At 41.2% G+C, this 25,925-nt stretch overlaps 1 protein-coding gene across 1 annotated transcript in view; it reads left to right on the top strand.

Moving 5' to 3' along the window:
• Positions 1–25,925, top strand: part of UVRAG (UV radiation resistance associated) — a 2,169,435-nt gene that overhangs the window by 1,116,193 nt on the left and 1,027,317 nt on the right. Inside the window, exons 9-10 of the mRNA XM_044073201.1 lie at positions 18,360–18,444; positions 19,846–19,933. Of these exons, the coding sequence (XP_043929136.1) occupies positions 18,360–18,444; positions 19,846–19,933 (173 nt within the window). The remainder of the gene's footprint in view (positions 1–18,359; positions 18,445–19,845; positions 19,934–25,925) is intronic.

Genomic DNA, 25,925 nt, shown 5'->3' with positions numbered 1-25,925 from the left:
GTTCAAGTTGTAATGTGAGTAATGTTTTTATAGGTCCATAGGTGGGTACTGGGCCAGCGACCACAAGGGCATTTTTAAGCCTAGCCATACATCCTGAATCTCTGACAAGTTCTGGTACCCTTGATAAGTGTAAGCAGGGGGTTGGGAGATGAAACTTTTACAAACGGGCCTGGGACATGAACCATTTACAAGGCTGCCTGTGTCCTTTAGAGACGTAGGTGCCAAGTCTGGAATGAATTTCCTGTTACCTTTCCAGTTGTCCGAGTTGCACTTGTGTTTCCTCACTGGTGCTTGCTAAATGTCACCGGTAGTTTCCTGCAAGAAAAAAAAACAGTATTCACTGTATGCATAACTGTTTTATGTAAACTCATCAGCGCATGCAGATTCCCTAGTAATAGCTTCACATGCAGCTTTTGATGTCCACAATAAACTCTGAGGCATAAAGAGAACCAGTTGTGTGTTTTTATTAATTGATGTTGTGAGATTGATTTTCTGCCAGTGTCCTGCATAAGCTTTTTATACTTCCGTAAATGTGTTTGAACCGTAATCCCTCCCTTTCTGATCATCTTTATTAATTCAGCTAGTTTATCATCAGTCAGATTAAAGATGGATTTCCTGTACTCATTTGAACTGCTACCAGATGAATTCTTTGAAGTCATTTGAACTTGTGGACATATTTCTTGATGCCAGAGTGTAATCAGTTTGTGAAAAGGAGCATGTTTTTCCCCTGTGGCAGTATGCTTTTTTAATGTAGGGTGTCTTCTTCCCCAGGTGCTGACCATATTTTCTTACATACAAAATTCATTCATTATTGTGTGATAAAGATGCCCAGTATTCAGAAATGTTAACTTCCCATCCTTCTCATGCTGTTTTTGTAGTAAAGCATTAAAGCCCTTGAGATTACCAACATGTTAAGTTTTGCATGACCTGTTTGAAGTTGCTAATGAAATTTTATAACTAGGGAAAAACATTAAGTTGGACCATTTGTATGTTTCCGTTAATTATATTCTACCATGAAAATCTGTTTTCTCCAAGGAGTACTGCAAAAAATGTTTTCTTCTAGAGTCCCACTTTTCCCCCTTTGATTAATGCCATTACTTGTTTAGCTTTTTTATCATAAGCAGGGTGTAATTTATTGCAGCATTTTCCCATGCTTCCTTCTCTAAAACTCCTTGTCGTAAACGACAAGCTCCTTAGTACAATTTAAGTTCAATGTGTATACACACACACAGACAGTAGAAAGTCTCTGTGTAGTCTCTGAATTTTGGAACATTAAAGGAAACGCTCCATAACAAATCAATTCTGATATTGCCAGAAAGAAACTTTACTCCACTTGCTGATAGTGAGATTGTTAGAACCCGCAGTTTTTAAAAACAAAGTGTCATGCAGAAGTGTAGACCCTGCAACTGTGTGTCCTGTCATGTTACATCCAGTAGTTACCTTATTACAGAATGCAGTGTTGTTGACACTTATGACCCCCTAAACGTTTCCTTTGTTCTGTGAAAAAGCACAATCTGCTAATAATAATCTCACTGTCCGACTTCATCATGTCATTGCGACTCCTTAACCTTCGTGACTGTATTAGCCCTTGTGTTTCAAAATTTTTGCCTCATAGTATTATGGTCCCTGAAGCATGTTGCATTCTGTGCTGTAATGCAGTTGCTGACCGATGGGAAATCACATCTGCCGCACGTATATAAAAGAAGTTAATAACCAACTGACTTCTCATTGTAGGGAATGTTTATTCTGTATTCTTGGAAGATGTGTATTATATTTGTACTAAAAGCCAATATCAATAATACAAAAGAGGAACAAGTTCCCCAGTCTGATGTAATTGTCCTCCTTTAGTGATTACTGGGCATAAACTCTCAAGTAGAGTTGGAGAAGACATTTCCATTTAAACCAGCCAGAGGTCACTTCTAAGAAACAAATTCCTGAAGTCTTTTTGGAACAGGTGAAGGTTTCCAACCCTGGAATTTTTCTAACAGGAATTTATTGTACTGTTTTGAATGCTTCAGGCGGCTTATCTGAAGACTGCAAAATGCAGTGTGGATTCAGTATGGTTTGGGTGACTGAGGTAGGGAAGTAGCACAATGACCTGGAGTGTCTGGGTATCCCTGTAGGATTAGTTGGGCTACTGAATACTAAATGCAGATTTTTAACCATGATGAGTGCACTTTGGGCAAAGTTTGAACTGTTGTGTACTGTTCTCCCTAGGTTTTCAGTGATAGGGTTTGTTTTTATTATTTGACAATTTATTTTTTAATCGCAACTTGTGTATGTTCTTTGAAGTGTCATGATGCTTGCTGTGTTTACTAATATTAAAGATTACCTCATTTCTGTTACACCAGGCATGTACTTTTTGTAGATCATACAGGAGAATGTTGATGTGCTTTGTTCAAGTAACTGTTGCCTAGTGTGAAATCATTAACATATTTGATTGATTGTCCAGAGTCCAGTTCTCAGTTTTGTATTTATATAACAATAGTCATAAAAATGGGCCCAGGGCGTTGCCTTGTGGGCCATTTCTTGTAAGGCATCCCCTTCATCTCGTGTCCTGAATATGATATGGCATAAATTGCTTTTAATTTGTCAGTTCTGTTATGGGGAAGTGTTTGACTGCTTTAGTAGCGTCATAAGCAGTGTCCTTGCCAGACATTCGGCAACAGGTATTTTTGGTACATGTTTGAAGAATGACACAAACTTCAGAATGCAAGTTTCTCCCTAACAAACCCATCCTGTTCCATGTATAACGGAAATAGATCTCCTTTGTCTTTTATACGAGCGTCACTGTGACCTTCTCTTTGAATTTACATAGAATGCTGCTGAGGCTGATGGGTGTGATGTGACTTCCCCCTCGAAGTGGTATCACTGTAGCCTGTTCTGTGTCCGGGATATGTCTTCATGTTAACATTTTGTTTAACATGAGTGGTAAAAAAAATCAGCTTGTTCCAAATCGGACTTTCCTGTTAAACAAATTTTAAATAAATCAATCAATAATAGTTCAGTTAGGATTCCTTGTATTTTGCATTTATCTGTCTGTCTATCCATCCTTTGACTAGGTTAGTCCCACTAGGCTGATCACCTCTTTTTATAGGAGACCCAAAGTGGAATTTATACTGACTAGGTTAAATTTGTTTGGGGGACACGGGAAATTCCAATACCTTTTTTAAAGGGTGGGAGGATCGAAAGTGAACAATGGTAGAAATCAAATTATGTTCATTTACAGTATTTTTTTCTTTTCATTCTCTCCTTTTTTACTTATTTATTAATAGATGGTTATTGATTATCAATCTGGATTTATAATTTTGTAGGTAAAGGACCCATGCTGTTTTCAGTAAATGTTATCAGATCTTTTACATCTACATAAGCTACCACCAAATTGGGCATATGGGGCCTCAGTGTACCATCTCAGGTGGGAGGTTGGCATAATGGTTAAGGTGTTTACCTTACATACACAAGGTGCAGGGTTCGATTCTCATATGGGTTAATTGGCTAGGCTTAAAATGTCCCACAAGGGCAGTTAGCCTAGTACTGATCTATGAACCTATGAAAACACAAGTATATTACATGTTTATGTGGAAATTAATTGCTGCCACAATTAAAAATTAAACACTTATCATATATGTAGTTATGTAATGGATATCTCACAAGCTTCTGTGTCTTCGCTTATTGTGAAGGTTACACACTGTTTTTCTTATTTATTAATAACTTGTAACATTAACTGTCTTCTAGTTCATTCTAATTACTGATACTTTATTTTTGCCTTAAGCCTATGAGAACAAACTTAATTCATAGCTAGATTTTCTTACCTTAATTCAGATGCTGAATGCAAACCCCTGTACATTCTTCTGAGCCTGGGTAGGAATAAAAATGGGGCTTAATATTTACTTACAGCTGCTTATGTGTTATGTCAAGCCATTTTGTTGCCTTACAACTTGAGATGGATAATCATGAGTAACTAGGTACTGTTGATGTGCATTTTATCAGTTGAATGCTGTCTGATAAAAGCTGAGCAAAAGTTTTGATAGTAGTAGCCCAGGAACAATCGGCAAATTATTTTTTTTTACTCCTTTTCAAAAGAACCTATCGTCACAGACTAGTGGCAAAATGGGACAGGTCCCTTGCTGCTGTTGGGGACCTGGAATTCGTGTGTTACGACTCCATTAAGGACTAATTGAAGAAAATAAGCACAAGCAGCTGATTTCCAGCTTCCCCTCCTTGAGGAGTATCCCCATGTCATATTCACGTTATGGTGTAGAATGACATGTTAATCGTCACACGGGAACACAGCATTTTATTGCTGCTAAATGGCATAATTGGTGGCTTGCTTGGCAAGTGTTCATACTGGCATAACTCACTACATATCATTGTAAAAGGAGAAATGAGGCATAAGAATAAAAACTGGCATTGTTTTATGGTTCCGACCCTACTTTGGCCTCCATCTCAAAACTTAAGTTCGCATAATACATGAGCAGCAGCATCTTTTCTGTGTCACCACAGATCTACTTCTAAACCTCAAAAGCTCATGTAATTGAAATTCATTTTAGTGAGACAAAAAAATCACAAAAGCTTAAATACCCGAATGGCGAATTTTTCCCAGGACAAGTAAACACTTGCCCAAACTTAAAACACAAACCATAGTAAATAAAACCCACCTAGGTGGGGGGGGGGCTGCACTCCTCCAACTATATATATATATATATATATATATATATATATATATATATATATATATATATATAATATACCAACTCTGGGATTGCACTGCAGTGGAGATAAGGGCATGTTGGGCAAGTGTTTACTTAATCTGGGAAAAATTCGCCATTCGGGTATTCAAGTATTCGCAGTGTTAGTCTTGCGAAAATGAAGTTCGATTATATGAGATTTCGAGCTTCAGCAGGGGATCCCATCACCACATATTTCAAGGAAGTAGAAGATGTCAATTTTCTTGTGTTTAGATGACATCTTGATAGTAGGAAAAACAAAGGAATTATTTGATGCATCAAACGTTTGCACTGTTCTAAGAGCAAATATAAACTACAAGAAATCTTATGCGACTCCCACAGCATTAGAAAGTTTTACTAGAATTCACAGATTCTTTGTTCTCTCTTAATCCGTAATCTAAGTCCTCTCTTAATCTGTAATTTCTTTCTTTAAAGTAAAACAAGACAAGGGTGACCTGATTTTGAGAACTGTCTTGTCCAGACCCGATGGGTGTTCATTATTAAGGATCCTGACTGCTCTTGCAAAATGCCCCGTACCTTTGTACAACGTAGCTAACCTAACAAAAGAGTTTGTATCTACATCCCACCTGCAAAAGTTCTTCTCTGCAAGGAGGCGAGAATTATAGATGTAGCTGTCTATTTGGGGCAACTTCCCATATATGAAGGGAAGTAACTTCCTTTTGGAAAGTATTTAGTTTTGTGCACTTGCTCTGAGCTAAAAGAAGTTTGGGTTTAAACATATATTTATTTTATTTCTTAAGAGTGTGCATTGAAGCAAAAAGTGTGGGAAACATGACATGGGTTCAAACTGAGATGAGAAGCAGCAACTGCATACAAGGTCATTCTGCAAAGCATTAATTTGTGCATGTACGTTTCAAGGTGGCTGTAAATTCAGAAAAAAAACTTTCATGCAGAATATGTGAAACTGATGCTGCTTTACCCGAATGACTGCCTTGTCAGTTTTGTCGAGGAATGTCAATAATTATGTGGGTATCGATACAAAGCAAAAGAGTACTTTATTATATTAAGATCTATAGGGTGCAAAAAAAGTTACAGGAGATGCAGGAGCATGTCAGTTTCACAAGTAAAGGACTTCAGAATGGATATTCTGCAGAGAATCTCTGACAAAGGAGAAGGGGAGGCACTAATGATTGCAAGAGGTGCTCCAGTAGTGACAGATTAGGAAAAGAAAGACAGTAATGTTTGGTTTGTGGTAATGTGATTTTAGCAGGGAAGGTGGACTGTACTGGTATGTATTTATGTTCCACCTAAAACTGTTATTTTGGAGCTTGAATATTTTGAAAAAAAAAATTAGCTTTCGGCAAGGAATGTAAATGGGTGGAGACTGGGACCTGATTTCAGTTATCTACATCTTGTTGAAGCATTGGTGGTTGAGAGGCTTTAGTTCAAAAAATGGAATGTCTCCATGAGTTTTGCTATAGCATATTGTACTGGGCAAACCAGTTGAGTGTTTTTGGAAGGTTTTTGCCTATTTGTCCTCTGTGATGCAATTGTAGATTTGGTATATATAGTTGTCCTTCCATTCATGTGTTGCAGTATTCTTAACCTCTGGGATTCCCTGCCTCGGCAGCCCAATGTCCAGCCAGTATACAAAAGCCTACTATTGCTTTAAAGTATGCTGTGCGTCACATATATGCTTCTTGCATAGCGTAGGGCATAAAGCTGACATCTGGACATACATCCTCAGAACTTCTTTCCCACCAGTCCGAACGCATCTCTTGAGTTTCGATCTGAACGTCTACATCCTATTTTTTGGTCTCCAAGACGTTGCAGTTAAGTGACAGTTGGGGTTTCATTTTTTTATTTTTGGTTGCTTCTGGAGGCTAATGTCAACCAGGAAGGGTAAATAGCAGTGAGGGAGCCAAATTCCCTATAAAGACCACCACAAACAGTGTCTGTTTTGCCTATGTGCCTTTCACGACCGTATGAAATGCTCTGTCAGGCTTTCGTACTGAAGATTCTGCAAAGTAGGCTTTCTTCCCTTGGTTTGTATCTAAAGAATCAGCAACTTAAGCTTCTCGCTAAGGATACCATGGAAGAAACATCCTGCTCTGAAGGTCAGCCATTAGGAAAGAAGTTTAAGAAACCAAGGCTGCAATCTTCCGCTGTCCAGCCTCTGCCAGATGTTTCTCCCGAAGTCACTGAGAACCTGGAAGTTCACCTGGCTCTGTTTCAGATTCCTGTGCTGTGACTGGGTTGGAGGTCAGCAGAAGTCTGGCTTTAAGCACGTCTGCGATGAAGCTTTGCAGACATCAGTTTCAGACTTTCAGGGGGAACCACAGTTGATTATTTCTGAGGAGCCTGCGGTGTACCTCAGATTTTAGTTGGGGAAGAAGTCCCAACTTCTGTTATTGAATGCTGTCCTGGGACAGAGCCTTCTAAGTTTTACAGGGCAGACATTCCATTAAAGAAATGTCACTCTTGCTCCTAGGCATCCACAGAGTGAGTGGCAGGCCTTCACTCAGGGTTGTTTTAATGCTTTGATGGTACTAAAACCTCCTGGGGGGGGGTTCTGTTCCTGCCCCTCCTTGCTCTTCTACCCCCCTTAAAAGGCCCAGGGAACAAGATTCCTCTGAGAAGTTGGATTTTGATGAACAAATCCCTTACTTTACTGTTCCCAGATTCCTTCTTCTTCTGACTGTGGGTCAATGGAAGAGGAATCTAACCTGATATTCCCTTTGAAGAAATTTCTTTTGGGGACGCAGTCTTCATCATGATGGAATTTTTTAAATGGGATTGTGCTCAGGTCTCTGAAATCCATAAAATGTATTACTAGTTGCTGTAGATGGAATCTCTGAAACCTTCTGCTATTCCTTCTGTTTTGACGGCTTTGTTGGATGCATTTTTCAATGCCTTTAAAGCTCCTGATTCTCTGCCCACTGCTACCAAGAAACCTGATAGGTTTTATAGGGTGCCTGAGGACTGTAACTTTGTACAAATGTCCTGCTGTTGACCCTTCACTGGTGTCTATAGCCACTGACAAGCCCTCTCATTTGCTTCCTTCGCCCAAGTTTACTGCCTTCTGATAAAGATAGCAGAACCATGGAAAGGCTAGGTAAGAAGGTTTACACCTCAGATTCCTTGGCTTTTAGGGCCGTTTCAGACCCATGTCCAGATACGTGTTGGCTTTCCTTTCTTAGGTTTGTCAAGTTATTTCTGATCTCCCAGACTCTGAGGGTAAAATTTCTGCTCTTCCCGTTATGGATTTTCTCTCTGGTGGTTCGTCATTCCATCAAGTGTAGTTATGATGCTGCAGATGCCTCTTCTAGGGCTGCTGTTTTTGGCTCAGTGATGAGGAGATATTCTTGGCCTCGTCTTCAACCTTTGTGTAATGATATCAAGGCTAAACTGACGGATGCCCCTCTTGATAATAAACACTTGTTTGGGGAAGCTGCTGTTTTCTAGTTTCTCTTCATGGTAAGGGGAAGTCCTTACAGAAGCTCAAACGTGTTTATCTCTCCTGTTCTTAAATTTCAAAGAAACTACCCCAATAAGCCTGCCTTTGTTCACAGGCATCTCACCCTTCTACTAATGGCAAAAAGAGTGACAAACTGGCTCCTCTTGCTAAGGCGTCTCAGACTTCAGGGACTCTGAATTCGTGACAAACTGGCTCCTCTTGCTAAGGCGTCTCAGACTTCAGGGACTCTGAATTCGTGACAAACTGGCTCCTCTTGCTAAGGCATCTCAAACTTCAGGGACTCTGAATTTGTGACAAACTGGCTCCTCTTGCTAAGGCATGTCAGACTTCAGGGACTCTGAATTCATCCTTTCCGGTTAAACCAGGTGCTGTCCGAGTATCCAGCCACTTTCCACTTTTTTTTTTTTTTTTTTTTTTTTTTTTTTTTGCCTTTCTCTCGCTCCCTGTTTGCCTTCAGATTACTCAGGATTCTTGGGTTCTCTCTGTTATTTATCAGGGGTGTTTCATGGTGTGGAAATCCATCCCCATTTTATGGGCATTCCTCAGCCTCCTTGGGAACAACTTCCTTTTTTCCCCAGAGGTGCTTTGAGACCTTTTCACTCAGGGTACTATTCAGGAGGTGCCTGTGTCCCAAAGGTAGAGAGTTTTTTTTTACTCCAGAATGTTTCAGCTTCCCAGAAAAGAGGGTACTTTGAGACCAATTCTAGATCTCTCTCATCTCAAGTCCGAAGTCTAAACACTTTTCTGAAGGTACCCACTTTTCGATTGTTGCCCCTTCATACTCTGTTTCATCTTTTGCTTCCTCAGGCTTATATGGTGTCTGTAGATCTCAAGGATGCTTATCTCCGTTATTCAGATTCATCCTCTTTTCAGGACGTTTTTGCTTTTTTTCTGTTGCTTCCTAGCATTTCAAGTTTTCTGCTCTACCCTTTGGCCTTTCTACTGCCCCAAGGGTGTTCACCAAATGCATCACTAATGTGATTGCTTTTTGCAAGCTTCAGGGGATCCAGATATGTCCTTACTTGGATGACCTGCTGATTCAGGCCTCCTCTGCAGACATCCTGTTGCAAAATAATTCATTTTGCTGTTTCCCTTCTTCAGAGCCTGATGTTCACAATAAACTTCAAAATGTCTTCTGTGACTCCTTCTCAGAATCATATTTTTCTAGGTTGCAGGATTCAGATGGTACCCCTGCTGGCATCCCTGCCTCCTCCCAAGGCCTTAACTCTCATTTCCGTCCTTCTTTCAGACTTCTTCCTCTGGCCTGGATTTTATCCAGGGAGTTTCTGAGAGCTCTGGGTTTCATGGCATCCACTATTCCTATTCTCCCTCTGGCCAGACTCCACATGAGAAGGTTTCACTGGTTTCTGAAGTCAGTTTGGCTTCAATATGCACATCCTCTAGCCTTTGTAGCTCCTCCTCTTCCTTGTCTCATGAAGGAACTTCACTGGTAGATCCAACAGTTGTCTCTAAATCCAGGGCTCCCTTTTCATCCCTCTCTTCCCTCTCAGGAACTGTTCACAGACACTTCAGGCATGTGATGGTGTGCAGTTCCTGGCTCCCTAAAGTCACCCCTTCAGCAGAAAGCGCACGTCAGTGTCAAAGAGATGGGAGCTCTTCTGCTGTCTGTTAAGGCTTTTCTTCTGTTTTTATTTCTCCCCAGGACCTCTCAATGTATTTACAGACAATACCACAATAACATGGTATATAAACAAACAAGGGGGCACAAGATATTACCTTCTTTGTCAGTTGGCACTCCTTTGTGCCAGAGGTTCATGTCCTCTGGTGTGGAAGGTGGACGCCCTCTCTCTTTCCTGGAGAAATTAGACTAATTACAGGCTTTATTCCAGCAGAGTGGAGAACTGCCATTGTCATGCCCTTGCACAAGCTTGGTGCCACTACTGACTTAGGAAACTATCGCCTCATTAGCTTGACAACTCTGATCTGTAAAGCCATGGACCTTATTATGAATCTCGTAAACAAGGACATACACAATCTCCAAGCACTTGACCCCACCCAATTCGGATTTGACAAGGGCATATCTTGCCTATTGAACCTGGTTGACTTCTTTGAGACTGTCACCAAGGCCCTGGATGAGGGAAAGTTGGTACACACAGCTTACCTTGACTTGGCCAAGACCTTTGACACAATCCCCCACTCGGACATAATTGAAAACCTAACACAACTTGGCGTAAATCCCTATCTCGTCAGGTGAGTGGCCAACTGGCTGTCTGCTAGGACCCACAAGGTCAAAATAGGTGCCACCACCTCTGACAGCAGACCTGTCACTAGTGGTGTTCCCCAGGGATCTCTCCTGGGACCCCTGCTGTTTGGCATCTATGTCTCGGAGGTCCAGGCAAAGACAAAGTGCTTTTGGCTTGCCAAGTTTGCGGATGACTGTAAGCTGGGTGCTGTCATTGACTCCCCCAAATGATGGTAACATACTGCAAGAAGGTCTCTGCTACAAATAACTTGTACCAAACTCATGGCCTTAAGTTAAAAGCAAAAAAAATATTATCATACCATTTGGCAAAAACACAGCCCCTACTGATTACCACATCAATGGAAAACCCCTAAGCACACAACCTGTGGTGGGAGACCTAGTTACTCAGGTTGACAGCAATCTCACATTCGACCATTGTGGTGGCAGTGGTCAGAAAAACCTTTTACTTGGTTCATCTCATAAGTAAAGGGATTGTATCCAGAAAAAAGGGAGGTTATTACTTCTCTGTTCTCCTCCCCCCTCATTAGGCCTATACTTGAGTATATTGCCCCATTTGGTATGTACCTCTTCAAACACCTGCACCAACTGGAAAGGCCACAGAAATACCTCACAAAGAGAATTCATGGCCTCCAACATCTGTCCTATGCGGACAGGCTCAAAGCACTTATCACTCTGTTCAGTATTATACAGATAGCTCAGCGGTGATCTGTCACTCGCCTGGAAGGCAAGCAATATCAGACCCTGCCCTACTAGAGATGCTCCATATCCAGAAGTCTAACTCCTCGTGCATTTTCCGCTCGACATGCCTAAGTCTAATATGTGACATCAACAAAACCTGCTGGAGAGAGAGGTTTATCTCCCAGAGGCTGCCACATCTTTAGAATAGACTTCCCATACATGTCAGAGTACCTCGCTGACCCTCTTCAAATGCAACATTGATGAGTGGAAGGGAAACAACAAATTTGTACCAGGGGTTCCACCTTTGTCACTTATTGACAGGGGGGTGACAGGTGCTAGCTGAGGGTTCTTTTTTGGGGATAAACTCTTGGCTAGGCTTGTAAGGACGCCAGAGCCATTAGCCTAGTAACGTCCTATGATCCTATGTTCCTTTATGCATTCCCTCCCTTTCCTCTTATTCCAAAAGTCCTGTTCAGAATTTGACAGGACGCTCCCAAAATCTTGCTGGTAACTCTCTTTTGGCCGAGACAGCATTAGTTCCCTCCTCTTCTGCATTTAGCCAAGGGCAGTTATCACCCATTACCTCACAGGGTCTACCTACTCACACAACACAAGGGATTTCTCATGCATCCACATCTGTCAGCTCTTCAACTGATACTGTGAGGTGATAGAATTGTGATTCTACAGAACCTTTTTTCAGAGGACATGCTTAGGGTCCTGCAGGAGGCCAGGAAACCCAATACTACAAAATCCTGTTTATCCAAATGGAAGAGGTTTTTGGTTTGGTGTCTTTCTGGTAACCTGGATCTACTTACTGTGGATGTCCCTTTGTTTCTTATTTGTGTGAATTGCTCAATGCTGGCTTGGCCTATAATCTTTTAAGGCCCACTTATCGGCTATCTTTGATTGTCTGCCCTTATCTCTTCCTTTAGCTTCTAGGTTTGAAACCAAACAATTCTTAAAGGCATTCTTCATATTAGGCCTCTGGGAAGCCTCTTCCTCCTCCCTGGGATCTTAATTTTGATTTGGAAAAGTTGGCTCTGGCTCCATGAGCCTGCTGCTTCAGGTTCCTTGCAGTATTGCTCTTGGAAAACTGTTCTTTACTTGGTCCTTATTTCTGCCAGATGGATGTGTCTCTTCCCTTCTCTGGACCAGTAATCAAGGAGCCTAAATCCTCACCAGTGAGGGATGTTCACTTGGAATAAAAATGGATACAGATAGTATTTCCAGATACATATGTCTGCACCAAACACAATTTCCCTTTAAGAGCACATAGGGAGCACACACAGTCCTGGGGATGGGTTTTCCTGTCCAGGCCCACATAAGACTCCACCTTTCTCTCTACAGAAACCAGTGCTCTGTGTCCCTGTTCCAAGTAGCTGACACACACTGTCACTCTCACTCTCACTCACTCACTCTCTCACTCTCTCACTCTCTCACTCTCTCACTCTCTCACTCTCTCACTCTCTCACTCACTCACTCACTCACTCACTCACTCACTCACTCACTCACTCACTCACACTTAGGAAAGGCTGGCACAGGTTTACCAGCTATGCCCAGATGGTAAGGTAGTTCTACCGCCACCAGGCAGCTAACCAAAGGCTCTTACAAGGGTACCCAATTATAGTGAAGGTAATACTAATACGAATGGTAATGTTGACCAAACAGCAAGGCTTTCAAGAGTGGCCACAGTGTCACCAAATTAGTACAGATATTTTCTAAAAGACCAGTCACAATGAAAAGTTTAAATATGTTTAGTAATAAATAATAAAATAACATGAAAATACTAAATATCTATTTACAATAAATACCAGAGTTTCAGTCACAGGCAATTTTAAAAATACTTGCATGGAAAGGTTCGATGCAGAAACAATACGTAACTAATCTCACAATAGTTTGCTGACCTAAAGAATAACTGTCCCCTAGTTCACTTACTAGAGCAAGGCAAGATGACATGGGTGAGTGATTTTCATGTCAGGTTTCATAAACAGACTGCTAATTGACATCTCTCACTAATATCTAAATATCAAATATTTCAGTGCTGGCTATAGAATGACATCACAGCTGGTCGTCTGATTATGGTTCTCACACTACCCCCTTTACTGAAAACTTGAGCCAGGATCTTTACACATATGTGTCATAATACACACACACAGCTTTGCTAAGATGTGTTAACAGCCTGTGGAAGCTGTAAAACAATTTTAACGCTTCCACTTTTCCTACAGAGCTACTCAGCTAGGCTTCTCACAAACCATTAATTTCTGGCTGTAGTCAGAACAGTTAGAAACAATCTTTATGGCCTAAACCATGTAATTTAATTTCAAACTATTTTTCAAAGTTAGCTGGACTGAGATTAACCTCTTCTCCTCCAGTATCCTCTGTTACAGTATATTCATTTCAACAGTTATAATACAGTTTGACATACAGGTGTATTTATTTTCTGTCCAGCAGGACCCCACTGTTGGTACTGTACAAATACATTTTCAACACAAGCACCTGTACAAATCAGTTTGATGTACAAGTGACATATAATTCATTACAAACCTCCAGCTAATTATGCTGGTATATGTTACACATCCACTGTCTTACTTCTCCTAGCATACCTGGCACTACCTCACATCACAGGGTATCTGAGTTTCAAGCCCTTATGGCTTGTCCTCCTTTTTAGTGTTTCATAAGGACAGGGTACCCGTGTGTACTAATCGCTCTTTTATGCCCAAGGTGGTTAATGAGTTTCACTTAACCAGTCTGTTCATTGCCTACTTTTCCCCTCTCTGCAATCTGCCAGTGAGAGGGTGTTGCATACTTTGGATGTGCATAGACAATTGAGATTTTATTTGGATAAGACTAAGTCTGGTAGAAAATCTGATCAGTTGGTTGATTCATTTCATCCTAGGTCCCTAGGTATAGCTGTATCCAAGCAAACTGTTTCTTCTTGGATTTCAAAGGCTATTTTTGTTACACTTGTCATGGTAAGATCCTTCCTTCTGTGAAGACTCATTATACTAGAGATGTGGCTTCTTCTGGTGTTATTTTTTCAAGGGGTTGGATACTGTCTCTATTCCTGAAGCAGCTACCTGGAATTCTGTGCATACCTTTTTCAAGCACTACAAGTTGGATGGAATCTCCAGAGCTAGAGCTGCTTTTATCAAGGGGCTGGATATTTTTTCTATTGAAGGAAAAGCAACACTGTGGTGTAGGCAAACTGGTCCTTCAAAAAGACTAGTATCCAGTGTAAACATTGTAGGAGGCACCAGACCAAGGCAGGTGAAGATAAAGTTCAATTTTAATCAACAGACAAAGTACAAACAATGGTTTGTACTTTCTGTGGATTAAAATTGAACTTTATCTTCACTTGCCTTGGTCTGGTGCCTCCTACAATTTTTACATTGGGTACTTTCTCTATTCTTGGAGCAACTACCTGGAGTTATGTGCATACTTTTATCAAGCACTGCAAGTTGGATGGAATCGCCAGAGGTAGATCTAGTTTTGCTAGGACCATCCTTCATGGGTTCCTAGAGGGCTCTACTAGTCCTTCTTCCTCCCAAGTTTCTTCTTAAGCTATGGCACTTTTCCAGAGGTTAAGAATACTGCAAGACATGAATGGACAGACATAGTACAATTGTGTAAAATCTTAACATAACAGTAGATGTCTTTTCCTTCACTGTTGCATTTTTCACTCCCACCCTCCTCCCCCTGGTCTATTTCCATCCTGGATGTAATGGTTACGTCTTGGTTTTCCTTGGACTTGAGTTCCTACTAGAGCTATCAGTTCTGAGGATGGTACGTCTGGATGTCACCTTTATGCCCTTTGCTATGCGAGGAGCATACGTGTGATGTACAACGTACCTTTAAGCAACAGTAGGCTTTTGTATACTGGTTGGATGTCAGGCTGCCAAGCCATAGAATCCCAGAGGTTAAGAATACTGCAGCAGTGAAGGAAGGGACATCTACTGTTGTGGTAAGATTTTACACAACTGTACTTTTAGGAGGAGAGCTCCCCACATAGAAGTGGAGGGTGGAGGGTTGGCTTCCCCCCATAAAAAGTCATAAGTTTTATGGTTCAGCATTTTCAGGAAACATTGATTCAGTCGCACATAGGCAAACCATCTGATTTGCAATTGTGAGGATGTAGCAGGAGGACATAGAAGGGAAAATGCAACAAAAGAGGGCAGACTTCATAAGAAATGCATGAGAAAATTGGAATGGAAGATGTGAGTTTATTAGCAGGAGCCCAAGACAAGATTTTAAATATTAGCTCCCAAGGTACAATAACTGGGCTAGAGTGGGTAGAAGTTGCATTTCCCAAGAGTGTGCGTGTTAATTGAAAGCTGTGAAACGTATCCAGTTTATCCAATATTTCTTTCCAATCATGCATGAAAAAAGACCAAGATAAAGATTCAGGGAATTAAATAAACGTGAGACACTGGAGCTTTCCTGCTTATTAGTTAAAAAGAGGAAAGATAGGCATCTCTTCAGAAGGGATAGATAGTGGAGTAAAAGGAAAATTGAGTTTAAAAATATGCACAAATACAAGAAGAGATATGGGAAAGAGGTAATACGTTTATGTAGATGAGTTGTCAGTTGTATTGCAAAGAGTAGATACAATTGAGGAGTGCTAAAGAGAAAATAAGGAAACAATTGGAGAATACAATGCCCCGTTTGGTATGTACCTCTCAAGACATCTGCAACAACTGGAAAGGCCACAGAAATACCTCACTAAAAGAATCACAGGCCTAAAGCAGATGCCCTACGCTGACCACCTTAAAAAACTCCAGCTATACTCTGTCTGCATATCGTCTACTCAGAGGCAATCTTTGCTTAACATACAAGGCCATGTCAAACCCAGAGCTGTTGGACATGCTACACTTAAAGAAATCCCAATCCCTCAGAGCCACACGCTCCAGGGATCTAAACCTTGTCATCACAATAAACAAAACATGCTGGAGGGATAGGTTCCTGACCCAGAGACTCCCCAGACTCTGGAATAGATTGCCCATACATGTCAAGCAGAGTGCCTCTTTGGTCCTCTTCAAAAGGAACCTTGACGATTGGATGGGAGAAAGGAAATTCACCCCGGGGATCACATCAGTCACCCTGCTAGACAGGGGTCCAGGGAAGTAAATAGTGTGGGAAGAAATAGCCAGGGAATTGTTATGGCTAGGCTTATATAGGCCCTAGGGCTGATAGCCTAGTACCAACCTATGAATCTATATGCATGAATTTAGAAAGGTTGCTGTTAAGCAAGTATTTACAACTCCATAGCACAAAAACTCAGTACAACTTGGCCAACAAAAAGTAGAGAGGGTTGTTGGCAAACTCGGAGACTATGACAAAAAAAAAAACTGGAAATCCACTAGAGGTAATATAGAGATTTCAGGAATTCTGTGAACAATTGTATAAGCCAGACAAACAGGGAAACCAAGAAAAGACACAAACTGAAATATTGAAAGATGCCAAGGTCTGAAGAAGCTGAGGGTCAAGAATTAATAGTTGGGATAGGAAGGAGCAAGATAAAAGTGGTGATGTATAATCAACAGGGAGGTCTTCAAGAGTAGATGGTACTCTTGTGGAGTTTTGGAAGTTAGGAGGTTAGAAAGTGATAAAGATTTGTAAGGGTTTGTTTAACAATATTTAGAGACGAGAAGCACTAACATCTTAGAACAAAGTTATAGCTGCTGTACTACCCAAAGAATTAAAAGACATTGCAGACAAAGCTTCATACAGACTCATTTCAATTTTAAACCATAAATATGAAGCATTTTTCGTACGACCTAAGAGAATAAAACATGGTAACAAAATTAATAAATATGTATCAGTGTGGTGTAGTGGAGGGGGAGGCTAACATTTGCAACGTTAATAGAGCTGTGGTAATCCAGAAAGAAGCAGAGTACAAGGAAACACCTTTGGTGGTGGTGGGTCTTGATGGAGAGAAGGCATTCAATAGAGACATAAAGGATTTTACAAGTAGGACAACGGTAGCCTTTGTGTTTCGTCACAGAATAATAAGGTTAACTTCTGAAGCTAGTCTGTGCCAGTAATGCCATGTTCTGATAGGCTAGATATAGTCATTGTTTTACTTTATTCTGTTTTAGCTTAGCTATGTTAGTAACATGTAATTTCTAGAAAGATTGGTTTAGGTGGGATTTTTATTTTGGGGGGATGTTGTGAATATCTTACCTAGTTATCTGTTTTGTGTTTTCATAAAAGTAACTGAAGTATAAACCAGAGCAACCAGTTTAATATAGTAGGAACAAAATAAAATAAAACAGGTAGACAGTGATAGCGTAAAAAAACTGTTTTAATACAAAATAACAGAAAATAAAAGATAGGCACTTTCATAGCAAACTAGGTACTTCATCAGATCTAACTTAAAACATTCTAATCATCCTTATATATACTAATGTTTCAGGTCACGTGAACTGAGTAATGGCTTAATAGGAATAAAATCATTTAACCCTTTACCATTTGTTGCTTGTAAAACAGTCATCCACTTTATCTCAAGACGTTCAGTATGGGTCCTGACATCACCCCCTCTTAAGCCAAGCTTATAGATTTCTAAAACCATGAACTTAAACCAGTGATCATTTCCTGCACATTTAACATGTTTAAAAAGAACATTCCTCTCATCACATGTAGTTATACTGTACAAATGCTCTCTAATACGGTCTCAAGCATCAGTTTGTTTTGCTAATGTAGAAAGATTTACAGCTTTCACGAGAAAGTTTGTGCCAACAGTTATGCCATCATTGTTCTGGCTGAATGGGAGTCCCAACATGTGCTTTGTGATAATATTTTCTCTAGATTTATTTTATACTACGGCCGCTATGTGGATGATATATTTTTTGTACAGGGCAATACACCTGAAACATTATATGAGTTTATACAGTACTTGAATGGCTCAGTCCTGAGTGTGTCTTTAAGGTTCAGGCTGAATTGCATCTGTTCATTTTCTGGCTGGGTATTGCTGTGTTTTGTAGAGGACTTAATGTTTGCCAGATTGTTGTTGGCATTGCTGTATGTGTCCTGATAGACTGCCTTCATGTAGTTTTATTCCTCAGGTTATTGAGTAATACATTTTAATAGCAACTTTGTAAAACCTGTATGAAAATCATTATAATATGTTTTCCACGAGCCAAGTCTTGTATTTTCCAGTTAAGGAACTATAATATATTCTGACAGGTCTTTCAACACTGGCATGACTTTAGAGTTGACTTGCATTCAAGTACACCCAAAAAATCTGTTTTCAATAAAGTGTACCATCTTTGTAAACACTGCTTTCTCCTTTCAGGGGAAACATTTGAAGAAAAATACCAGTGTTTGCAAACAGAGAGAGAATCCTTAAGCGAGCAAAAGAAAGAATGCACTTCCAAACGGTAAGTGTGGTTCAGACCTGAAATAACTTCTACTGTTTGTTTAATTTTTGTTGGTGATAGAAAAGCATAGTGAGCAGAACCATTGCAACCCATACATTGTTGTTTAAAAAAAAAAAAAAAAAAAAACATCCAGTGCCATTAAATCCTGAGGGATCGACATGGAAAAATTGCCAAGTGAGACTGCTCAGAAATTGCTGTAATTTATAATAAGTTCTGTTAATATTTTATTACAGATTTAATGCAGATTATTTATAAATTAGCTTACTATTTTACTGGCTTCCATTCTTCCCAGGAATGTTTACTTTCTAATGCTTATGTACAAAAGTAATTGTGTTTAATTTGAGTGGTGCAGTGCCATGTAGATGAGTGGTGCAGTGCCATGTAAATGCTGATTATTTGGAAACTTTACTTTTCTTTCTTTATTATTTGTTAACTGGGAAAGTCTGACTTGAAACGAAGCCTTGACTGCATTTTTGTCCACAAGTGTAACTGGAAAGAAGTGGCTTGGTTGCTGCCTCTGTTTATTAAATAGAGGCTCTAATCATTTTGGTCTAAAGGTGTGGAAGACTTGAATAACCCAGGAGCTGCAAGTAAGTACCATCATTCACAGCTGGCAAAATTATTGCCAACCCTCTGTCTTCCCATCCCATAAGGTCCGGCTGTGAACCTTAATGCCGTCCTCTTCTCATTTGATTTACCTAATCTACTTAAAAATCCATCCATCCATAAGCCCTTTTCCCCATTTTTGGACATGGGGCTGTGGTGTCACTTCAACAGTGACAGTCATCTAAAGCTAAGCTTTAAACTGCTGAGTGGCTAGCCCTGCTGTTGTAGTTCTTCCACATCACACACACACACTCACACGTATGGCCAATTTTCAGTGTCCAGTTCACCTACTATATGTCTTTGGAATGTGATTAGAAACCATAGCACCCAGAGGAAATCCACGCAGACACAGGGAGGATATGCAGATTCCACACAGAACACACCCCAGGCAAGAATCGAACTGGGGAACATGTTGCTGTGAGGCAATGATGTTATCTGCTGTGCCACACAGTGTCAACCTTTGGTTCCTTTTCCATATCAAGGCTGTATTCACTTTACTGAAACCAGCAAACCAGATGTGAAGCCGATGTTATAAAGGTAGGTAGTTATTCTGTTTTGGGAAGAGCAGGGAAGTGTTTGTGATTTTAGTAATACATTTTAATCTTGTCTCATACTAAAGTCTCTAGTTGGTAATTAGAGTCAGAATCTCAGAGGTTACAGTTTTGTCCCATTGTATAATCAGCAGTGCAGTCACGGTCCATTTATTTAACTTTTTTTAAGACGGTATGCATTGTTGCATTTTGAGTGTTTGTAATATTGTGAGCACATATTTGACATATTATTATTTTTTAACAGAGAGGCATTTCTTAAGACGAACGCACAACTGACCGTGCGGTGTAGACAGCTACTGTCAGAGCTTTCCTACATTTATCCTATAGATGTGGTACGTAGTAATACAATTCATTGCATGTTCAGAGACTTACTTTTATCACTTTGAAAGCATATAATTTCTCAGGAGCATATATGATCTTTGAAAAAAAGACTAAGTAATGAGTCAGAGGGAGTGTTGGCCTGAAGTTAGACGATTTCATAATGAAGAATAGCTGCTTCAGATTAAAGGGGTTCAGCAGAGATCTGCATCACATTTAGTGTTCAAGGTAATGACTGCTTAATTGTACATACAAACACCAAATTGTGCAGGGGCAACTATACAAGTTCTGTGTTTCTGGATGCTACTTCGTGTGACACAGGAGGTTTTCCCATAGCTTTGTAGACATTACTGTGATTTGATTCCAGAGTGGCTTCCATATGCACACCAGCAGCAGTTCTATCTTAATTCATCGATGCTGTGTGTCGTGGCGTGTGGAGGGGTGCTGTGGTCCTGAAGAGAACTGATAATCTTGTCTGAGACCTACAGAGTCCACCACAAAAACTGCAGATATTTTTTTATGTGAGAGAACTATCCTCTAGTTTAGATTTTATTCATTCCTTCAGTTTCTAAAGCGTTATTTGTATTTTCAAAGCAGACCGCTATCTGATGAGAATTTTGTCACAAACCTCTGATACCTGTGTCTGTTTTTTTGTGGTAAATCTTCATTTGTTTGACCTCCACCGAATCTTTAGCTGTGACTGAGCTGGGGAGAACAAACTCTGGGAAGATGAATGTTCTCTTAGTATATTGTCTATTCAGGCAGAACTGATTGTGTCATTGTGTTACCACTGATGACTTTGGCATTGACTACATCAGTGATGTTACTGTGGAGCTCATTCCTTGTGAAGTAGAGGATTTTCCACGAGGCATTGTTGATGAAGTCTCTTCAAGCTAAGATCATTCTGGTTGCCAGACAGATTTGTAAAGGAGGATGGGGATAACTGACCTTTCTATCTGTATCTTGGAGCCTGTCAGGTCCGCTGAAGGTATACTATATTAATTTCATGAAACAGTAGTATTCCAGATGTCTGTTGAAGCTGCCATTTAGGTACACAGCGGTCTGTTCTTTGGAGGTGAATTATGAAGAATCAGAGATAAGGTCATAAGTAGGCTGGTAGATGACCTTGTTTTTATTGAGACTGGAAATTGCAGCTCTGAGACACTTGACAGTGCTAACAGTAAATCTGTCCAATAGTATGCAGGCTCAAAGTGAGATGTCCTTTTAGTAGATTTAGAACAGCAAAGCTACCACCTACTCTGGCAGTTGTAGGAGCTGGCCATGAAGGATGGGAGTGAATGCCCTGTGCTAGCTTGCCCATCATGGGAGGGAGAGGGCTCTGATTTGTCACAAGGATAACACTCAGTGGGAGTACTAGGTATTACCTAGTAGAGTTTGAGCCTGGTAAGCCTACAGTGTCACGATGCATTTGCAGTGGTAACTGAAGGGAATTTGGTATGTGGAGGCACACTTCCCTTTGAGAGTCAGCAGTTGCAGATCTCAAACGAGCTGCTGAGGGGGAGTGCCTCCATAGGCAGAGAGGGTAGGCCATCCCCCGGGACCATCATTCTGGTCTGCTGCTTACCACCCTACCCCTGCCAGAGAATGGAGGGCTGATCAGCATTCTGTGGCAGGAACAAATTTTATATGGGACTGTTACCTGGCCTTGTAATGCCTGTCTCCTGTTCCTGGGGAACTAATTGGATGATTGTGTACCAGCAGCGGAACCATTGGGTGAGCTTCATAGGTAGATACTAGGCTATCTGCCCTAGGGCATTTATAAGCCTAGCCAGAGTGTATTTGGCTTCCGCCTCCCTATTAGATTAGCCTACTGTGCCTCTGTAAAGTAGGTCACAGAAGGTACCCTTTTAAGATTAGTTTACTGTGCCTCTGTCTAGCAGGGACACAGAAGAGATCCCAGGGGTGAATTTGCAATTTCCCATCCACGCGTCCAGATTTCGCTTGAAGAGGGTCAGCGAGGGGCTATGTCTAACATGAATTGGGATTCTATTCCAGAGTGAGGGGAGCCTCTGGGAAATGAATCTGTCCCTCCAGCATGTCCTATTTATTTTTGTGCTGAGCTTTAGGTCCCTGGAGCGTGTAGCTCTAAGGGACTTGGATTTTTTGAGGTGGAGCATGTCCATTAATTCTGGGTTTGACATGGCTTTGTACGTCAGGCATAGATTGCCTCTGAGTAGGCGGTAAGCAACTGAGTAGAGCTGGAGTTTCTTTAGTCGAGCTGCATAGGACATCTGTTTGTAGCTCATGATCCTCTTAGTGAGGTACTTTTGGGGTCTCTCCAGTTGCTGCAGGTGTCGGGTAAGGTACATCCCAAAAGGGGCATTGTATTCAATTATGGGCCTGATGAGTGACGAGTAGAGGGGCACAATGACCTCTCTTTATCTAGATGCGAACCCTTTCGTGATAAGGTGGGCTATATAGAAGGTCTTTCTAACCACTTTGGCAACGTGATTATCAAAGGAGAGATTACTATCTATGTTGGTCCCAAATCTCTAATTACTTCTTCTGTACTTAATGGATTACCACCTATGTGGTAATTTGTGGGCACCTTGTTTTTCTCAAAGGGGATGACTATGCACTTTTTAGCATTTAGCTTGAGGCCGTGGCTCTGGCACCAAGCATCCGTCTCTGTGAGACCCTTTTGGAGGATGCTTGTGTCAGCCAGAGATTCGATTATGGCCCCCAGTTTGCAGTCATCTGCGAACTTTGTCAGCCATAATCCCCCCGTGTTAGCCTGAACCTCAGAGAAGTATATACCGAACAAGAGGGTCCCAGAACTGAGCCCTGTGGGACGCCACTTGTAACTGGTTTGGATTCGGACATGGCACCTGCGATTCTGACCATGTGGGTTCTATCTCTGAGCCAGTTTGCAACCCATCTTGTGATATAGGGGTTGATACTTAAGCTGGTAAACTTATTTTATGATGCCTGAGTGGGGTATTGTGTTGAAGGCTTTTGCGAGGTCCAGGTAGGCTGTGTGGACTACCTTGCCCTCATCTATGGCTTTGGTAACTGTTTCAAAGAAATCAACTAGGTTTAAGAGGCAAGATCTGCCCTTAACAAAGCCGAATTGGGTAGGGTCCAGTGTCTGGACGCCCCCCATTGTCTTTGTTTATGAGTTCCATGATAATACGCTCCATAGCTTTACAGACCAGACTAGTCAGGCTTATGGGGCGATAGTTTCCGGGGTCCGTTGTGGCACCACCTTTGTGGAGTGGGACCACTGTAGCTGTACGCCATTCTTTGGGTAGATATCCTGTAGTTCTTGGAAGAGGGGATGAGCAAAAAAACACACACATTTCAGACCCAGACTGCAGAGTAGATTGTGTTTGTCTGTAGGTAAGGAATTGAAAACTAAAGCAGCACAATCAAATTCTCCGAGTTTGGTATCATGACAAATACTCCAGATTGTAGTGAAGTGCCAGTATTGTTGACCATCTTTAAACAGGAGGATAGTCCAGTGTATATTTTATTGAGGAATTGCCTTGCTGGTTCAGGTTATTTCATGGGACAGAAGACATGATCATCCTTTCCAGGTAGGCCAACGAAAAGTGGCATCCAGTATCAGGACCCATACTTCTTTGACCTGAGTAATTTGTGCATTCTCCTTAATGGGTCTATAGTGGATATAAAAAGTGTACACATCCCTGTTAAAATGCCAGGTTTTTGTGTTATAAAAAATATGACCACAATAAATCATTTCAAAACTTTTCTCACCTTTAAAATGACCTCTAACCTGTACAATTCAGTTGAAAAACAAACAAATTTGTTAGGGGAAAAAATATAAGCTGGTTTTGAAAGTCTTCTTGGGTACACACCTGCCATCAGTTAGAGAGACTGATTAACCCCAAATAAAACCCGAATGGCCGAATCGGTGAATTTTTTCCCAGGGGAAAAAAAATCACTCTGCCGTACAAAAAAAAAAAAAAAACCACTTTCAAACCCTGCAACATGGGGGCTTTGCCCCCCCAACTAAATATACCAACTCCGAGATTGCAGTACATTGGGGAAAAGGGTAAATTCCCCGATGATGGCCGAGCTATTTTTTTTCCACTGGTTAAAAATTTAATTGGCCATTCTGGTTTTAGACAAGTCGATATTACTGTATCAATTAAGATGTGTACGGCAAACATATCTTTTGACACTGTAATGCAGACCCTCCTTAACCACACTTGCTCCTCAGTTGCTGTTCATTTTTTGTCTAGGCATCCAGAATAATTCTGATATGATCTTAGGTGTCCTTCCAACAGTCATCTTGGGTAGGTCTGCAAACTTGTTAACATTTGGCCAGGTTACCAGCACTTGGGTTTGCAAACAGTGCATGTCCTTTTACACACTGAGACTTCGAGGAGAATATATGTTGCCTGTGGAAAGGAGTTTGTTTTTTTGGGTGTTAGAAATATTTATCCTGCCAGAGAATGAGTGTTACCATCTTCTAACATTATTTACTGCACTGCATCTTAAATCTGATGAATGAATGTGTGAGAGTGATAAACTCGTTTGTGAGCAGACATTTGCTCAGTTACATTTCATTAGGCATCTAACCGTGGTGGTGAGAAGAGAAAAGCACATGTCACTCGATCGTTTGTCTCTTAGATAATTGAGGTGTACAAGTGTTTGAGGGTACTTAGATGGCATTTACTCATCTAAGGGGAGATGTATATACTTAATGGCAGGACATAGCCCCTTTGTGTATTGTCTGTCAGGTTAATAGGTACTGCATGTAGATGGTTGATCTGTATAAGATATGATTATCAGGTGTGTTTGTTTTAGTCCGTGTATGCTGCCCTTTGAATCCAGGAGGGACAGACGGGGTTCTTTCACTGACAGATGCCATCTCAGTTCAGCATGTGACCTGTTCCTGATTCCTGATGTCAGGGTTTCTGCCTGTAGTCCTTAGACATTTGTTACCCAAGGATAGTCACCATTTCCATTTTAAATTTAATGTATGTTTTGATGTCATTTTTGTGTGTAATGTTATGTTTACTAAGCTGTTTCCCCCTTGGAGTTCAGCCTCTCCTGGATGTTCATCGTGCATACAGCTGCAGTCATAACAGATGGGTTTTCCTGCCATCAGACGGGTCCTCGGTCGGCCGAATTCCAAAGTCTAGGTCCGGCGTCTGATGTCGTCGCTTCTTCCCTGACGTCAGTGCGACAGGGGTATAAAAGAACCAGCCGACGCCATTTTCTTCAGTCTTTCTTGCCGCGCGGTTCCCGAAGCAGAAGCAGTTTGCAAGTGCCGGTCGGCCAGCTCCTGAGATTACGAATATTATTCAACCGAAGTCTTCTTGAAAGCCAAGTACCCCGTTGGGGAAACTTTTCTTGCCTCTGACCGATGTCAGACAAAGTTAATAATTGCATTTCATGTGGGAAGCAAATACCGCATAAGGATTTCCATTCCCTCTGCATTCCTTGCTTAGGCCCAGACCACGACGCCTCGGCCTGTAGTTTTTGTGCTACATTCAACAGATGCACTATTAAGCGTCGGGCGGAGTTCGCCCAACATTATTTTGGCAAAAAGTTTAATTACAATATGTCGTCGGATATTCCGACTCCAGTTTTGAGTAAAAGACGCAAGGATAAGGACCGACATAAGAGGTCCGCGACTTCTACCGACACCACGCTAAAGCCGACTACTGGTGCTCCAGTTCTCAGCGAGGCACCTACACAGCCCCTGACTACCGATGACACTTCATTAGCGGTGTCTTCTGTGCCCGAGGTCGCAGGCTCTTCGGCCCACACCCCGACTACAGATACCGAAGCCACTCTTGGTGGGGAAACTCAGAGTTTAGACAGGCCTGCGACCTCTCAGGGTGTCTTCAGGCCTTCTTCTTCTTTTTCCATTAAGGCTTTCACTAAATCTAAAGCAGCCATGCATTCTAAAAGACAAGCTCCACAGGACCCCTCTCAAGGCCCCATGCCTGAAAAGCAGATGCTCAAAATGGCTGAGGATTTGATTACTCTTATCAGGGGTTCCCAACCCCC

The sequence above is a fragment of the Protopterus annectens genome, chromosome 5.part1 (genome assembly GCF_019279795.1).
Source record: "Protopterus annectens isolate FY-2018-M chromosome 5.part1, PAN1.0, whole genome shotgun sequence".
In the NCBI taxonomy this organism is placed as follows: domain Eukaryota; kingdom Metazoa; phylum Chordata; order Ceratodontiformes; family Protopteridae; genus Protopterus; species Protopterus annectens.
This window is presented reverse-complemented; position numbering and strand designations above follow the sequence as displayed.